Source organism: Thunnus albacares, chromosome 24, assembly GCF_914725855.1.
Source record: "Thunnus albacares chromosome 24, fThuAlb1.1, whole genome shotgun sequence".
Taxonomy (NCBI): Eukaryota; Metazoa; Chordata; class Actinopteri; order Scombriformes; family Scombridae; genus Thunnus; species Thunnus albacares.
In genome coordinates, this window is record NC_058129.1 from 16598478 (window position 1) to 16616453 (window position 17976).

The 17976-nt window shown below is 38.8% G+C and overlaps 1 protein-coding gene across 2 annotated transcripts in view; it reads left to right on the plus strand.

Moving 5' to 3' along the window:
• The window catches only part of LOC122975993 (inactive dipeptidyl peptidase 10-like), an 87543-nt gene that overhangs the window by 23806 nt on the left and 45761 nt on the right, over positions 1-17976 (plus strand). The window contains exons 1-3 of one of the 2 annotated variants that reach the window (XM_044344217.1): positions 3133-3320; positions 9910-10024; positions 10625-10720. In XM_044344217.1, the coding sequence (XP_044200152.1) occupies positions 3264-3320; positions 9910-10024; positions 10625-10720 (268 nt within the window). In that variant the 5' untranslated portion in view covers positions 3133-3263. Of the gene's footprint in view, positions 1-3132; positions 3321-9909; positions 10025-10624; positions 10721-17976 lie in introns of those variants that run through there. The other variant, XM_044344215.1, reaches the window with a different exon arrangement.

Sequence of the window (17976 nt, forward strand, 5' to 3'; positions counted from 1 at the left end):
TATGTAGCTGACACACATAATAACATCAGACATTTCCAATAAAAAAGGGGTTAAGCTGGTAAATCAGAGAGGAAATCAAACAGAAATTTCTTGTGACAGGCTAATCAATCACTGTGCTACCTGCTGGAGGGATAAAACTGCTTTGTCACTTGGCTTTTTAGCCTCTGCACTGTGTGCTTAACCTTATCATAAAGATAAACCTGTCAGATCCTGATTGTAAAGCTGATTCCAGTCTCTAAAACTCCATTACTAATCTCTTATGGGAGCAAGAACCAACCAACTTCCTCATTTTAGAATATTTTGTTTAGTTCTTGTGAGAGCATTCGGTCCCCAGAAGTGTAGAAAAGCAAGAAGACACACACGAGGGGACAAATATCCGCAGGCTGGTTTGTCTTTTGCCATCTACTCCTCCATCTTCATTTGTGTTTTTTTCCCCCCGTTTCCCTCCCTCCTGTTATCTTCATTATTTTTAGATGGGATAGTTGACACAATGTGTGTGTGTGTGAGTGTGTGTTAGTGGGGTTTGTGTCTTCAGGGCTTTCTCTGTGACACCTATCAGTTTGCATCCAGTCACTTGGCAGCAGGAAAGGCCAGCGGGTTACTGATCTGCTCGATTGTCTCGCTTCATTCTCCTCTGAAGGGATTTCATGATGGAGCCTCGGTCCGGTTCATTCTCCGATGACACGCAGGGCTATAATCCCATAATTTATTTCCAAGGGATATTCTAATACAAGATATCACAGAAGAGCTCTTAGTCCCTGAAGTGATACCGTAGGAATAGTAGAGTGACATCATCAGAGGTAAAAATACCACAAAATGCAAGACACAGACACACTGTAAGTCTCTATGGGAATATTACAATGCAAATATGAATCTGTTTTTGCTGGAGGGCAAAAGAAAACAATCAGTGTGTTGCTGTTTTATGATATCAGAGATAAAAGTACCATAAATATGTAGGTAAAGTTTAAAATTTGGTGTTAGAGACACATGATTCAGTGATTTTCAGTCGCGTTAAGGCAAATAAAGCATCACTTGTCTGCTAATTAAACCACAAACATGTTTTTTTAGTTTAATGAATGACTAGACTAATGACTGATTTCAAGTTTTAAATTGCTTTCATTTCTTGTCACAGCTTTAATTAATTGAGTACTCCATAATGTGACTGTGTATTTGTTAGACTATGCTTTGTGGTAGTCTTATTCCCTGCGGTAGGGGTGTGTTTTGTTTGCTGTTTTCAGGGTTTGCAGCAGTTTTTTTGTTTTATGGTTTTAAATTTCCTCAATCACAGTAGCTGTAGAGTTTCAGCACCATGGACAGCACTGCAGATGCTCACTGTTTGGATTTTCAAAACTACAGATAGTGCCAAAGGCAAAGACATGGACCAGAGGCTTTTATATTAAAGTTGACTCTTACATACTGTTTTTTTTAAACATTTGAGAGCAGTAGCAACACCCTGAACACCTTTCTTTTAGCCTGAAATTTTATGACTATTCCTAAAGTGACCCAGAATATACAAAAATGAAAATATTTCAACCTTTTTTTTTCATTTTTATGCAGCTGATACATATACAGCAGAGGGTGTTGAGGGTTCACTTTGACCCGTATTCACTCAAAAATTCAGAAATTAGCATTCAGAACTATTTCTGCATTCTTCACATTCAACAGCATTGACTGAAATCATGATAGCTGATATGTTCTCTTGTTTAAGGCAACATAAGACCATAACATAGTGTCATTGTGAATGTTTTTCACCATAAACAGACCAGAAGAATACACTCTCAGAGAGCTTCATGAAGGATTAATCACCTGTTTAGTAATGATTAATAAGATATTTATGAATGAAAAATTTACTTCAGAAATAAAGCATAGAGACTAATTATGAAGGTGTAGTGTTCCCATCCAGATAGGACTACTTAAGCTATCAGTTCATCTATCTGTATGTCTGCTGGGCTGTCCATGGCATAGACAGTACCACAATTTCACCACGTCATTACACATATTATACCATATATACTAATTTTGATTGTCCATACAAGAAATCAGGAAATTGTGCTCACACTGTCAGACTAGCTAATCATTTAACTGATCAAACTGCGACCTTTCCTGAGGTGTTCATCTACAATTAGTTTTCATTTTGAGTTTGTGTGTTGTATTGATGGAAAATAATGTACAACAGCAGCTGCTCAGAATGCATACGGACTGTTTTTTACTTATACTTTGATTTGGTTTGCACATTACAGTTAAACACCACTATCAAGCAAAAATGTGTGTCCGGTATGTCAATTTACAGCTCACTATAGCTTCATCTATAGTAGTGTTTGTTTTTTTATGTTTTTTTATAGTGAGTGAGTGATTGAGGGAGTGACACAGTCAGAGAAATCGGTTTTTCACTTCTGTGATAACCGCTGTTGTCACATTTGCTCTTCAGCACCACGGACAGCGCTACAGATGCAGAGACAGATAGATAGATTGGATTTTCAGCACCATGGACAGCGCAGCTTCCTTATAGATAGATGGACAGATAGCGCTGACCAAAATAGTAAAAAGCACGTCAACACAAGACTTCCCAAACCGGAAGTTTGCCTTACTAAAAAAATAAAAGCCTGAACATATCCTATTACACTTGAATCTTAATTTTTATGCAGTGAATCTAAAATATGACTGTTACTATTATTAAAAACACATTTCCAACTGGTCGTCTGTACGCTGGCAACACAAAATATACATTTCACTAAAGATCCATATTATTATATTGTCTGTTTTCTGCTGTATTTGAAGCTATTTTCTCTATGGCTTCCTCTCACAGACCAAAAACATGCAGGTTATGTTAATTGGAGACTCTTAATTGCTTTTTAGGTGTGAATGTAAGTGTGAATGGTTGTCTGTCTCTATATTATATGTTAGCTCTGTGATTGACTGGTGACCTGTTCAGGGTGTACACCGCCTCTTAATCAATGTCAGCTGAGATTGGCTCCAGCTCGACCCTCTAGAGGATAAGAGGTAAAGAAAATGGATGGATGCTATTTTTGAAGCTGCAATGAGAACAACTTAAATCAAAAGATAACACAGTACAGCTCCAGGATTATCTTTATGCTAGCAGAAAGAGAGTAAACATTCATCCTTTACTTTGAAAGCCTTACCCAGAAGTCCTTGCTGTCACGGTTGCAGCCAGCTTTGCCGCTGCTGCTAAATTGACTCGCCGACACAGGTTTGGATGTTATTACCGGGAGCGTCGCTGGAAGAAAGACTCAGGCTCCAGCACAATGACAGCTTCCAAAGATCCGACTAAGAAGAAACCGAAAGAGGCGCAGCAGGATGAGGTAAACATACAGTTTCAATTCCAATGTTCATTCAGCTGTTCGGAGAGAAATCTGTTGTGTGTGTGTGGACCTATGATCCAGTTCATGTGGGTGGACTGGATGGGAAAACTATGGTCAAACATGCGCGTGTTTGCTCATGGCGTGGTATATTGGAAGATTATTACAAGCAGATTATCGATATACAAAAACACAACAAAGTACAGTGAGGTCAAGGCTACAACTCACATAGTGTAATATTGCGCCAGATTTTATTTCAGATTTGTGCGACTTCATGTGACATGTGTGCAACATTGCTTGTGATGTGATTTAAAGATTATGATTGTAGATTTATTCTTATTTTATGAACGCAATTAACGTGCAAACTGTATATGAGAATTATGGAAATTACTCAATCTTTCTGACACAGACTACAGTCCATAGAAGTGACTATAATTGCACATCTAATGGTGAATTTCTCATTTCAAAGGGTAAATTTTTGTTATGAACTGAGTGAGTTTTATTATCTGAACTGTTTATACAGCTTTTAGTCGGAGTGTCAGCAGGTGTCACTTTATGGATCTAAAGTTGTGATTTTTGTCTTCAAGAGGTCAGATTTTCATTCTTTTTTTTTCTTTTTGAAGATATTGGTGTGTGTGTGTGTGTGTGAGCAGGTGTGAGGAGTGAAGGTGTATAATCTAGTGTTGCATAATAGACTCTCAGATAAAGTCATTATCACAGAGGAGGAATAATTTCTTTCCCCTCTTCAGCTCTTGCTTGTTGACATAGTGTGAAGATAATAACTCAGAGTGTAAGAAATAAAAGACAACAAATGGTTTGCACATCACTACGCTGCAGAAGAAACTGGATAAAGGTCAAAAAGAGGAGTCAGATTCGGGTAAAGCTCGGCGCAGCTTTATGTTGTTCCGCTGGTTTGTCCTCCAGCTGTACAGTAACATGCTCTCACACATATCTGCTGCTTGCACAGTCATGTCAGCTTCCCCCCCTCCAGTTAAAATACTGAATTTTGTTGTGGTCTGAGAGTTAAGCTTCACTGTGCGCACTCAGGAAGTGTCATAAAGATTAAGATCTCTTACATATAAGATCACAACAAAGACAATACAGTCATGACACATGCAGACGCCTTAATTTAAACACTCATACATGTTATTAGGAACATTAGCAAGTAAAGAAATCAGTGTCTCTCACTTAAAATGCCATCACACAGTACCAGAAACCAGTCTACACCAGTTCAGGGAGCATGTCAAACACTTAGGTCTTATTCTAGTAAATAATTTGGTTTATGGTTATGAGATTTAACACTGTCTCTGTAATCTACCACTCTGTGTTGTCTCGTCAGGGCTAAATAGCATTTAATTTAAGTTTATAGCCACACCAGCAACATTTGCTGCTGGTGAAATATCTCAACAGCTATGAGAAGGATTGAAGTGGAATTTGGTGCAGATATCCTGAAATCCTACTGAAGTCGATGCTGCTCTGATGTTTCCTCGTGCCACCATGAGGCTGACATGTTTGGCTTTTAGTGAAATATCCTAACAACTATGAGACGCATTGCTTTGACATTTCCTATCCAGATATCCATGGTACCAAGAGCATGAATTTTAATGACTCTGGTGTGATGAAAACATGTCAGCATGTCTTATAGTAGTAGATGTCCAGCGGTTAATGTACTTTTCTGTCTTTGGCTGTGTTAGTTGGGTTGTGAAGGCAGTGATGGATTGAATATGTTAGAGCTATTGGAGTTTTATTGCTCTTTTTTTTTGGATCCTTAATAAAAGTAGATATTGGCTGAATCATTCTGCAGCTGCTGCTTGTTTTGTTCTTTCAAATCTCAGTGTGCAGGGTTTCAGTTGCAGTTCCTCATAGTCCTGGTTTGTCAGGAGGCTTCACACTTCGCTACTGTTTAGTAAAATTGATTCAGGGAAGGAGCTGAATGTTTTTTTAGGAGGTTTGGGGTGAAAACTCCTGCTTTCTTTGTCTTAAAGATAATTACAGATAGGTTAAAATCGATTGATTGATTTTCTTTTAGGACTAAATGTGTACCGTACAGCTATGTGTTCATTCATTCTCAGTACAACCCAGTAAAAACTTGTTTGGATTCCCTCGATATTTTCCTCAGAAAATCACGATCTTGGCCTCAAGATTTAGTCTGTTGCCTTTTATCTGTCTCTCTCACACACACAAACACACACAAACACACACAAACACACACACATCCTTAAATTCCTCACTTGCTTTACTTTCCACTGAAGTGCGTCTGATCAACAGACTGTTGCAATGAACTGTGTTTGCTTAAGCTCTCTCTCTCTCTCTCTCTCTCTCTCTCTCTCACACACACACACACACACACACACACACACACACACACAGAACATGCAGAGAATTAGCTCAGAGATGTTGAACTAATACTCAGAGAGCAGTCGATGGCCCAGTGGTGTGCAAAGAATGCTCTACCCACTGCTGAATGTGTGTGTGTGTGTGTGTGTGTGTGTATGTGTGTGTGTGTATGTGTGTGTGTGTGTGTGTGTGTGTGTGTGTGTGTGTGTGTGTGTGAGAATCAGTTTCTACTGCTTCATTAATTAAACAGTTTCCACCTCACTGACAGTACATGTGATACAGATTCTTCTAGACACATTTGTGCCTCTGATCTTCTTGTGAGACAGATTTATTCAAAATGTTTTCATGATTATAAACCTTCAATTATAGTAAAATCAGTGCTGCATTCAAGGAGATTTACTGTAAATTAACATGTGAAATTTATTATATTGTCATCCAAACTACAAACTATCTACTATGAATCATTTTGTAAGATATATTGTAATGAAGCTCGTGATTCTTGACTAATCAGATGAGATATTCACATGAAGCTCGCTGATCGGTTTGATTTTTAATGACATTTTTCTAAATTTGAGCTGAAACAGTCGATTAATTTATTGGTCAATTGCCAGGAAATGAAATGCTTTTCTGTATTTTGGATTGTCGGTAGGACAAAACTATTTAGTGACATCACCTTGAGCCTTTAGGAACTATGATGGATATTATTCACTATTTTCTTACAAGTTATTGATCAAAAGAATCAATGAATCACAAAAAAAATAACCTGCAGATTAAATGAAAATAATGAAAAGAATGTTTTGTTGCAGTTCTGCACTAAATAATTATGGTCATGATAAACTTTTGCTATCTTTGAAACAAGTCTTAACAATCCTTTCTGTTGCTAATAATAACATTATAACATAACATTATAGTCAAACAAAGAGTTATTCATCGCGGTTTGCAGACTGACCATACGTACGTATGTTCCATAGTTGTGCACAGACAGTTGTCCTGTACAAAAACAGATATTATTACAAACATTTCAGGTGCTCATACTTTAAATTTTACCTCCAAATAAAGTGGTTAAATTCATCTGGAGAAGCTGTTGGTTTGTTTACAACCTGTCTGATCGTCTAATTCTACTCGTTTCTTCCTCCTTTTGAACTTGTTGAGTTGTAATAATGAAGCCTTGTTGTCAGATCTCAGCAATTATTCAGGCGATTAGAATCACAACCAATAGAACTTCTGACCAAAGCTAAAAAAATAAAACTCTGTTATAGAGTTTTCCTTCCAAATGCTCAGGAGTAGAGTTGTGCCATATCGTATCGCTCATGATAACATCGGTATAATTTTTAATATGATAATTTTAAAATAAATCATATTGTGATGATGGTGATATTCTGACTTGTTGACGTGATGACATCATACTGTTATGCACAGCAACAACAAACATGGCTTAAGGGGAAAGAGCCCAGCAGTTTTTGGCTACAAAACATCAGATGTACAACAAATCACAGTAATATGTTAGAAGTACAAGAGGACTGTCACAACAAAAGGAGGCAATACAGCAAACTTACTTCACCGCCTCAAGCAGAAGCAACCGGCTGAGTACGAGGAGAACCAAAAATCCCACCAGGAGTATTTTGTCATATTGTCAAGAATATCGATATCACAGAAACATCCTGAAATACTGTGACTCACCTCTACTCACAAGTCATTTTCTACAAGTCCAAGTCAAGTCTCTTACGGTTGGAATGAGCGTCAGAACACTGCATAGCTATACGTAAGGAATTCATAGCATATACTGTATTATCGTCACTCCTTTATCTCCTAGCCTACAGTATCAGCATGGACTAGTTGTTTGGTATATGATCTCTTTAAACAGGCTGTCACAATGTTGTGATATGAAAAGAAGCATACAATGAAAGCCTGCATTCAGAGATTCTTTTGTTTGGGCCTTGTGTGAAGTTATTATCGCCAGAGGTTATGACAGATGGCACAGCAGCTGCAGGTGTTGTTGTTGCTGCTGCAGCTTATTGTCATCTGTGGCTACACGCACCAGATGACAATAAGGGAGAGGATGACATTCAGCTCGTCGGACGTAACCTTAATGTTAATGCGGCAAAAAAAATTAATAAAATAAAGATGTTCACGAGTTCCAAATGTCAAGTCTGAGTCGAGTCTCAAGTCCCTGTGTGTGCGACTTGAGTCCAAGTTGCAAACGTCTCTGTCTGACTCTAACTTCCAGCTATTTCCTGACTGCAAAAACTCTGAACTTGCAAGTTTCCTGTGTGTGTGTGTGTGGACAAAAACACTCTAACGAAACTCCGCACTGATGTATTTGATTCACAGAAAGCGTCAATTTGAAGCAGGATAGTTACAAGTTTAAAAACTGGTCACACAATTAAAGCTTTTTATGTTTTATTCATCTAGAAATGAATCACAATCAGAGACCAAACGGCTGCTAGACATCAAGATCAATTCATTCAACCATTTTCCTACAACAGGTCATGCTTTTTGAGAGCTGAAATGTGAAATAGAAGCTAAAGGTTTGAACAGAGGAAACCAGTGTCGATCAATCTGACACGTTTGATGTGTGAAAGAGGCTTCACACTGTCTTCCTTGATGTTTCTCTCTGTCTTTCTCTCAAGCTCTGAGGAGAGGTGAAGTAGATGCCATTTGACAGCTACCTATTACATTTCCTCACAGTGTCACTGCTGGAAACCTCCGAGGAAACATCCATGCCCGTTTTCTTTTCCCCTTTGCATAATATTCTCCTCTTTTCTCTCTCTCTCTCTCTTTTTTTAAAAGTCTTAGCAACAGGTAACTTTCATCATACTAGCCTGAAGTGAGAATGAAAAGATCAGCCTAGAGAAATGATGTAACCCGGTCGTGTCTCGTCAGCCGGTTCAGAGACGTCGTCACATGAAAGGTTGCAGGTTTTACTGTCCAGGAGTTTTTAAGCAAAATCTCTGAACTGCTGCAGATGTGAGCTTAAGGCTGAAAATATAAAAATTTAAAACTCAGATTACATTTTTCATGTCATAGCCGACGGATGTTTTTTTCCCTTCTTCTCCGGGAGAGAAAGCTTTACTCTGATGGCCCCTTTTTTCGGTGGATAATCACCGCTCTGTCCAGACAGGATGAATGAAAGCTGTGCAAGAGGCTGTTTCCTTTCACTGTCCAGCTCATGTGAAGAGCTGGACTGCAAAATTCAAAAAAATCAATCTGTCTGGCAGCATGCTAAAGACGAATGCTAACGCTTGAATCCTCAGTAGAGTGAATTTCAATGTGTGTACGAGGGATGTGCCCAGTATTTGTATTTGTTGAGGCAGCAAAATTATTTGTATTTGTATTTACATTCGAATAAAAGTGGAAAGAGGCTTAAAAATCCTGTTTTTGTTTTTATTATGCTTGTAATTTTAGAAAAATTAAAGTGTTCATGAAGCTTGTTCATGAAGTGTGTGTCAGTAGCTCAGCTTTATCTCTGGCGAACTCCAGGAGTGATGTCCAAATTAGGAAATGTGCGTCATGTAGCAGGTGGATGTGACTCTCCTCGTTGAGACCTGCTGATAGACGTCACAGCGGAGCAGAGGAGAGACACTGAGATAGTGATGTAACCGACCTGCACGCTGGTATTTGACATGGTTTATTTTTCTTCCCGAAAATATTTGTATGAAACAAATATGCATAAAAAACCCACTATTTGTGCTTCGCCGAATAACGTATTTGTATTCAGGCACACCCCTGGTGTATACTCTATATTTAGTATCTTATATCATAAAAAAGTCCTTGTTATCAAATTAGGAAAATGTTTTGTTGTTATTCCTTTTTTTAGTCCAAATTTAACAGCAATAATGACGAGACAGTCGTGTCCACATACTGCTTCATAATTTTGGGGCTTTTTCATCATTCAGGCTCGGTGCCTTAGTTCCACCTGAGGGAAATCTTAAGTTTAGTTTATTACATTTGTTTGTCAGGGACTATGTACAAAAAAAAAAACCAAAACCCAAACAAGAACATTCATCTCACACAAGGAGAAGAGATGTATTGTACCAGATTTAGCTGCTAGTTATTTTCCATCTGCAGTCCCTGAGCAGGTAGACTCAAAACACTGATCCAATTAATACAAATACAAGTTCAGTCTGTGCTAAATTCAATCATAGCTCCAACAAATCCTCACACACACACACACACACACACACACACACACACACGCACACACACGCACACACACAAACAACGTTGACTTAAATGTAAATCTGTGTGTCTGCAGGAGTTTGTGGACGTCAGCCCGCCGCAGAGGAACTGGAAGGGCATCGCCATCTCTCTGCTGGTGATCGTGGTGGTCTGCTCGCTCATCACCATGTCCGTGGTCGTCCTCACACCGAGTACGTCAGAGCGTGTGTGTGTGTGTGTGTGTGTGTGTGTGTACTAACAGAGACAGTGATAGAAAAGACAGCATGAAATATGAACCAAATATAGAATTTCACAAAATAAAAATAAGCATCTTTAACAAAAAAAACCTTAAATTTCATGTGAAATAAGACACTTTTTTTTAGACACTTGATGCTGAAATGTCTGTACACATGTTCAGAAGATAAAAGATAGATATAAAATGTTTTTGGTATTTTTTTTTTTACAATGAAATATCCCCAATTTGATTTGGACAAATCCTATTGGTCGTATCCAATAAAACATTGGCAAACAGCAGATACGCAAGATATGAAAAGTCCTGTGAAATACGATTAAAAGTAGAAAATGCTTAAGTCCAGTATGTGATTGTGTTATGATCATGTTTGCATTCATTCACAAGTAAACAGATGAACATGTTTAATCACTGTCCTCTGTCTTTCTGCATCTAAACATCTCAAATCTAAACATCTTCCAGGCACCGTTTTGTCGATTTTTGTCGAGTTTTGTCTTTTCGTCACTGATGAATCTCTTTGAAAAAACTGGACTTAACTTTAGTGTGTGTTGCGTTTTCCCAGCGGAGCTCCCTGGCAGCAGCAGGTCCAGGCTGACTGTGGCGGATCTGCACAAACCGGAGTTCAGCGTGCACGACCCCGAGGCCACGTGGATTAGCGGTGAGTGCTGCGTGTCCCTGTTGAGTCTTCACACTAAAGGAAAAATCCACTTTAAACATACTCCTACACTCACGAGCCTTAGGTTTTTACTTTTTTGTTCTTACTGTTTTTTTCCCCCCAGAATCCATTTAAGCAGCCTTTAATGAGTGTGAACTTTTTGCTTTCAGCTGTAACTGTACATTTTCTTAGAAAGAGCAACACCAACCGTAAAAAAAAAAAAAAAAACAGAGATAGTTTTTAACTCACCAACCTGTTTTGCATTTTGAACAGTTTTTTTGCTGCTGTGGGTGTACAAATTTGTCTCTGTGCCTCTTCCATGATGGATTTTTCCCTGTATGATTGCAGAATATTTATGCAAAATGACAGCGTGACACCAGAACCCGCCATCATTTCCACTACCTGAGGTAGAAACTTATGTTTAATTAGTTTTTCATGGAATAAAAACACCATCCAACAACATCATTGAGCCAGATATTGTAGCTACGACACCATATAAGTGTCTCAAATGTTGAAATAAAAGCAAGAATAGAAATTATAGGTACAGTAAGATGGCTCCTGGCTCCTCTTTGGTAAGATAACACTCCGGTGTGTTGGACGCCTGCAGAGAAAGAGACGTGGAGGTGAAGTCGTTGCTCGGGAACAGAATCTGGAGGTGAGGATGATGTGATACAGTGAGGAAAATGTGACGCTGATGTAATGGAGGAGAAGAGAACGGTGCGACTTTGAGGAAGAAAGTAAGAAGGTGATGTTGTGGGAAGGTTTGAGGGATTGTATGTGTGTTTCTGAAAGCTGATAAGACATCATTTGGTATTTTTATCGTCTATGAATGAAGCCTTTAGTCGTCTTTTGTCCGGTGTCGCGTAGTTTTGATGAAACAAGTGTTTCTTGTCACCTACAGGAATTTAAAACTGTCTCAGATTCGACAGCTGGTTTGAAAATAGACGGTTTTTAACACCTTTACACTCATTTCCCACCGAGAACAGTTGTGCTTGTCGAGGTGAATTCTTTTCCTCAAGGCTGAATCCTTGAATTTTTAAAAAGGCACAAATAAAACTCAAATTGGATTTGACTGGATTCAACCCACGTTTACATAAAAAAATATGAAATTTCAGTGATTCACACAGAATTTTTTTATTTATAGAGTAGAAAGAAAGTCTCTTAAATAGCATTTATACTATCATTGGATCCTAAAACCCTCCTTGGACACACAGCAGAGTGTGTACTTGGTTAATTCCTCCCATCATTAAAAACAAACAACATCCACCATTTACAGCCATCATTTCAGACGTGTAGACAGCGCTGACTGATAATAAAAAGCCAGTACTGTCCACATAAATTCATCCAACCCCAGGATGGACATGATCTTCCTACCAGGGGGGGAAATAACAGCTTGGAAGAGCTGTGGGTAAAGCGTTCAGAGCGCTGTGGGAAGTGCATTAGTGGAAAATGAGAATTTCTCCACCTGAGGTTTCATTACAGACTCCAAACATTTGTCTGTGAAGAGAGGTGTCTGGTGATAATTCTATATATATTAAAACCATTTATTCAACAGGAGTATTGTCTCCACAAAGAGCTGCTGGATGTGTGCCTGCAGAGTTACAGTGAATTCATCAAGGTCCAAGAAACCCTGAAAATCTCAAATAGAAGAAGAACACAGTGGGTCTTTTTGTTATGTCTATTTAAGTATTTCAGAAATACTCACTTTGTCCTGTTCCAGAAATGAACGTCTCATTTGACTTTTGACAGAAAAATTAATCAAATATAAACAGTTGGGACACTTTTGGAGAATCCGTGATGCATTCAGGGTCGTACGCAGGTTTTCTTTTTTAGAAATACTGAAATTATTAGTTAAATTCCCCCTGCAGAACTCAACCCGCCTGAGAAACCTTTACTGATTAAATTAAAAAAAAAAGTTAAATTAAATTAATTATTAATTATTATGATTATGAATAAAAGAAAACAAAGTTAAAAAAATACATTAAATTAGATTGAATTAAATGATGAATTAAATAAAGAGAAATATTTATATAATATTGAATTAAAATCACATCATGTTAAACCAAATTACATTCAAATTAAACTGTCGTCTCAGCTGATTTGATTCTTATCAACTCACCCACCATAAAAGATATGCTTTTGAAAGTTCACTGCTGTTTTATTTTCCCAAAACAACACGATGACATGATGAGGCTCATCGTCCTTTAACATCTCTCAGACGAGTTTTTGGAGTTTCTTCTGACTCTACAGGATCTCGGGATGTTTTGTCGACCCAGCGTCTGATCTCTTGCCTCTTTAAAAATCTCTCTCTGTTATTTATCGCTACACTTGAGCGAATAAACACACAAGCTGATTGAAGCGACTCCTGCTGACCCGCATGGCCGAACACAGATGGCCTCACAGTGTCACGTTGAATCATGAGGATTCACAGACGGCGACGGCCTACGGTGATCCAGGGTCAGATATCATCTCACCCTGTGATAAACCATATTTAAGCAATAATAACAACAACAAAACAGAGTTTATTGGTGCCAGCGTGCAATAGTCGCAGGAAAAAAAGGCTTTAGAGCACAAAAAATATTCAATAAATGGCAAAAAATTAAAACTTGCTTGTCTGTCATACAAGTTCATGTGCAATCTGATGAGATGGTGCTTGGTTGCCATGTCAACCAGAGCTAGCCAATAATTTTCACTTCAAGTTTTTGTTACTTTTACACATTTTTTCTCTTTTATTACTGTAGAAAACTGATTACTGGTTGGTTGCTGCAGCTGCCGACATTCAGCCGGATCCTCGTGCACCTATTACATCACCACCAGTCACCACTACACACACACACACATGCAGGATCTCAGATATCTCTGCTATACTGTATTTAACTCATCTGCTTTCTCTGCACGCGCCGCACATTTACACATACTGTACAACAAACTGTATATATGTAACACACAGTGCTGCTACGTGAGTGTTTTGAGCTTCAAAACTAATGAATAAAATCTTCTAATCAACTCTGAATTTTGCTGTAATCCAGTTGAGGGAAGTAAACATAGGTGTAGATAGGTTTCCTGCTAATTAAACATAGTGTTAGTACGATGAGATGATCAGAAAGTCAAGTAAATTAACATTAAAATACTTTTTTCTCTGTTGCCATCGTGTTGTCTGTCTCGTCTCTGTAATTCCTGTTCTTGCACGTTTCTTTCTAATTTAGTAGGGACTGTAGTTGACTACCTTGAGGGACAGCAGATGAAAATGAGCCTTTTAGACAAACTCTGGCTCATTTACAGTTTTCCCTCTGATCAATGAGCACCATCCTGGTAAACTAAATAACATTCTTCTTGTACCGCGGCTCTGTTGCAGTTCAAACGTGCACTGGAAGCATATCAGGAGCTGCCACATCTCTGATAGAGATTAGACTTGTGAATACTAATATACATAATAATACATAATTACCACCTGATGTTGTGTTAGATCTTTTATTTCTAATAATTATAGAACGTTTTGCACTTCTCTTTGGACCTTGCAGCTTTGTTTTGTAGGTTTTTGAGTAAATAAAATGGATTATTTTGACTATAGTAAATATCAGAGGAAACATATTGTGTTATTTATCTCTGACAACCTGCTGTAGTGTCACAGTGTAGAAAGGACATTTATTTCCATTTCAGACGTTGTCCATTTCTCTTTTCCTCTTTTCTCTTCCTCTCTGTGTCTCATTACATACTTAACAAACAAGAACAACTGTTTTCCTGTGGCCAGTAACAAATTATAGGCCTTTAAATACATTCACAAGTGAATTTTCACGCTTCAGAGGCACAAGATGCTCCAGCAAAAATAAACCTGTTGTGTACAGACAGCAGACGTTTGTGCACCAGCTACAATGGCAGCAGATTATCAGCTCCATTCAGTATCTTCTGTTCGCTGAGAATGTCACTATTTATTATGAGCTCAATTTAACTAATGTACTTTTGGTAATGATATGCTGTGACCATTTTTAAGTAGAAAAGCCCAACCAGGGACTGGAGGGGCTGGAAATCCTATATGCAACACATCTGTTTCATGTTATTGTGATCTGTTATAGTGTTTTTTGCATCGTCCTTGACAAATAAACTAATAAAAGGAAAAAAAGGGGTCCAAATCTTGCTTTTAGAGATCTTTGTAGGCAGACACTTTCAAATTACGTGTAGGTGATACGCCAATCTTTGGCTTATAAGGAGGAGGCAGGTTGGGAGACCACTGTTTGAGACCACCAACCGGAAATCTTTAATGTCACATTGGGACATTTTTACCCCATTTTACTGTTTTAAGCCAAAACCATGATCTTTCCCTAACCCTAACCAAGTGGTTCTTGTGCCTAAACCTAACCAACGGTGTTAAATGACACATGAAAAGTTTAAAAATACGATGTTAAATGGGCGTGAAGTTGTGTTATGTGTACACATATTGTGAGACCGGGTTGTTGTAGCAGCTGTAGTTCAGGTGGTAGAGCAGGTAGCTATTAATCGTAGGGATTGTGTAAGTGTCTTTGACCTAGACGCTGAAGCCCATATTGCTCCCGTGTGTGTTTATATGTAGGAGAGATTGTGGACAAATCTTCCAAATGAACGTAAACAGTAAATTGCAGGAAATTCACAGCTCTCCAAGCATTTCTTCTTCCTCGCAGTAGGATGAGTGTTGCTCTCATCACACCCGTCCGCTTGACTTCACTGACCTTTCTCCTCCCCCATCTTGCTCCGGGCTGCTTGGCCGACACCTCCTCATTACATTTTCCTCCCGTGTTACGTAAGATCCACTCTGCTGGAAGTGTCGCAGCACAATCTTGATCTGTGACCGAGGGCTGATTGAGTCACACAGCAGAGAGCACCGTTCCTCCGCATCGTAACTGTACGTTCTCGCTCGTATTCGAGCCCAAATGTGGAGAATCCCAAATGTATGTGTTGTTTAACTGGCTCCTTGACAGCATGACAGATTGTGTTTACATCTGAGTTCAGAGAAGAATAAAGAAGTAGATAGCAGCTGGAAGAGCAGTGACCCAAACAAGAAAAAATATCTAAATCACAGCAGTTTTCTTGACAACATGACAGCTAAATGACTGCTTTAATGGTGAATTCAAGAAAGTAGATGACTTAATATATATATATAATATAACACCTTTCTGGAGACTGGCTGGGAGTGACACAAGGAAGGAAAGAAAGAGAAACACAAGGACAGAGGTGGAGGGAGAGAGAGACAGTGAAAGATGGCCTTTCTGCTCTGGATATGAAGCAGAGATCCACTGCCTGCTGAGTCCTTTCCTTCCACAGGGAGATAATACTAATGACTAGTTCTGTGGCCTGTGGCTTCTCATTATGGGCTCGGGTTGGGATGGCATCTAACACACACACACAAACACACACAGATGTACATATGAGTGTGCCGGTGATGCTGACCACATCTCTAGTCCACAGTCCAACTGGCGGACTTTATAGCATCTCGCTCCCCCTGTTTCCTGTTCGTTCTCTGCTGTGCACATTCCAATGAAGGCAAATAACCCCAAAAATGATTTTTTCACCACTTGGATGCAGCAGTAACAAGCTTTAAACACATGACATATAAGTTGACATAGAGAATTTTTATTAACAGTGTTTATTTAAGAGACTGTCCTCTCAATACATAATAGGCACTTTTGGACCAAACAGTTCTGGGGACTAACCCTAACCTTCAACGGCTTTTTTGTCTGTTTGCATTCGCGCCGGCAGTTGGTATAGAAACGTCACTTCTGCACGAGATAAAACAACAACAACAAGATGGAGGACATCGTGATTGAAGCTGTGTGTTGGTTTACACGGTTAATGTTTTACACGGGTAATGCCTCATGTGGTCGACCAATCAAGTGTTCACTTATATTTGGACCAATCATCATACAGTGTCACTTAAAGTCCCTCTTGTACTGGAAGAGTACCAACCCTGAAGTAGCAGCTAAGAAAGTCAAAACGGCGTTCCCAGTTCATGCAGTGCGGACACAATAAAAACAGGGTAGTTCCTCCAAAAGTTCTTAGAACTATGAAAAAGTTCCTCTGGTCCGAAAGCACCTATTAGGTTGTAATCAGTCAGTCGACCAAAAAGGACGTATAGTTAGGTTTGAGTGACTATATGTTGACAATTTTCACATTCAGAGGTGGGGGGTTGGGCTGATGTGTCTCTAACCTTAACAAAGTGATCATGTTAACCCAAACCGTGATCTTTCCTCTGAACCAAACCAGACTGTAACCACAGAGTTGTCACATCATTAAACATCATGATTGTTTGTGATGGTTTTGGAAAGAACAAACAAATGATCCTACTGATTACTGCCAGATTAGAAAACACAGTGAACATGATCAAATGACCTGTTTGGTCATTTAATTTGGTACTTTCAAGAAACCGCCAGTAGTTTCTTTAGTAAAGCAAAAAATAGTTATAATAATAATGTTATTTGTACAGAACTTCATCAAAACAACCCTTGTCTTGGGTGGTTTTCTAGCCATGGCTACTGGTACGGTTTAGAGCTATATTGATCTACACTGGGTACATTTTTAACCCAGTTAGTGCAGAATAAGAAAACACAGTAAAACAATAAGAAAATTACATTAAGGATACAAAAGGATAAAATATAATGAAAATAGCATATTAAATATGTCTGTTAGTGCAATCAGATTCAAGTTAACAAGCTGCCAAAAGACAGAATCTACCATATATGTCAGTAATGAAATGATGGATTATGTGAACATTTAGAAACACAGTTAGCTGACAAAGGCTGCATTACATCACCTGGGAGAATGAGAAATAACTTGCGCTGTAGTACCACAATAATGAATTTTTCAGCCCAACAGGGTCAGCGGTCCCATTACTTGTTTTGTTGAGATTGATGATGAAGTTGGGAAATTACTGGCTGACATGTTGTGTGGTGTAAATCTAATGTAGACCCGGTGTGATGAGAGCTGGGAGCCCATGTAGACGAGCGTAGTCTGGGTTTGAATTTACTACCGGGCCTTCTGGAGGTGTTGTGGATGTAATTCAAACACATCTGTGATGGAAATTGCTTCCTCTGCAACCCCCCCAACTCATTTCCTCTTCTCTCCTCTAACAAATCTGAGTCAGGCTCCAATAGCTGCTCACCCTAATTTAATAGCACAGGGGACACTTACATCAGATCCCTTGTAATAGTACTTCAAGAAGCACCAGACTGTTGATAAATTGAGTGAAACAAAGTAAAAGGAAGGGAAAATTCACCATGAGCCTTCTGTAC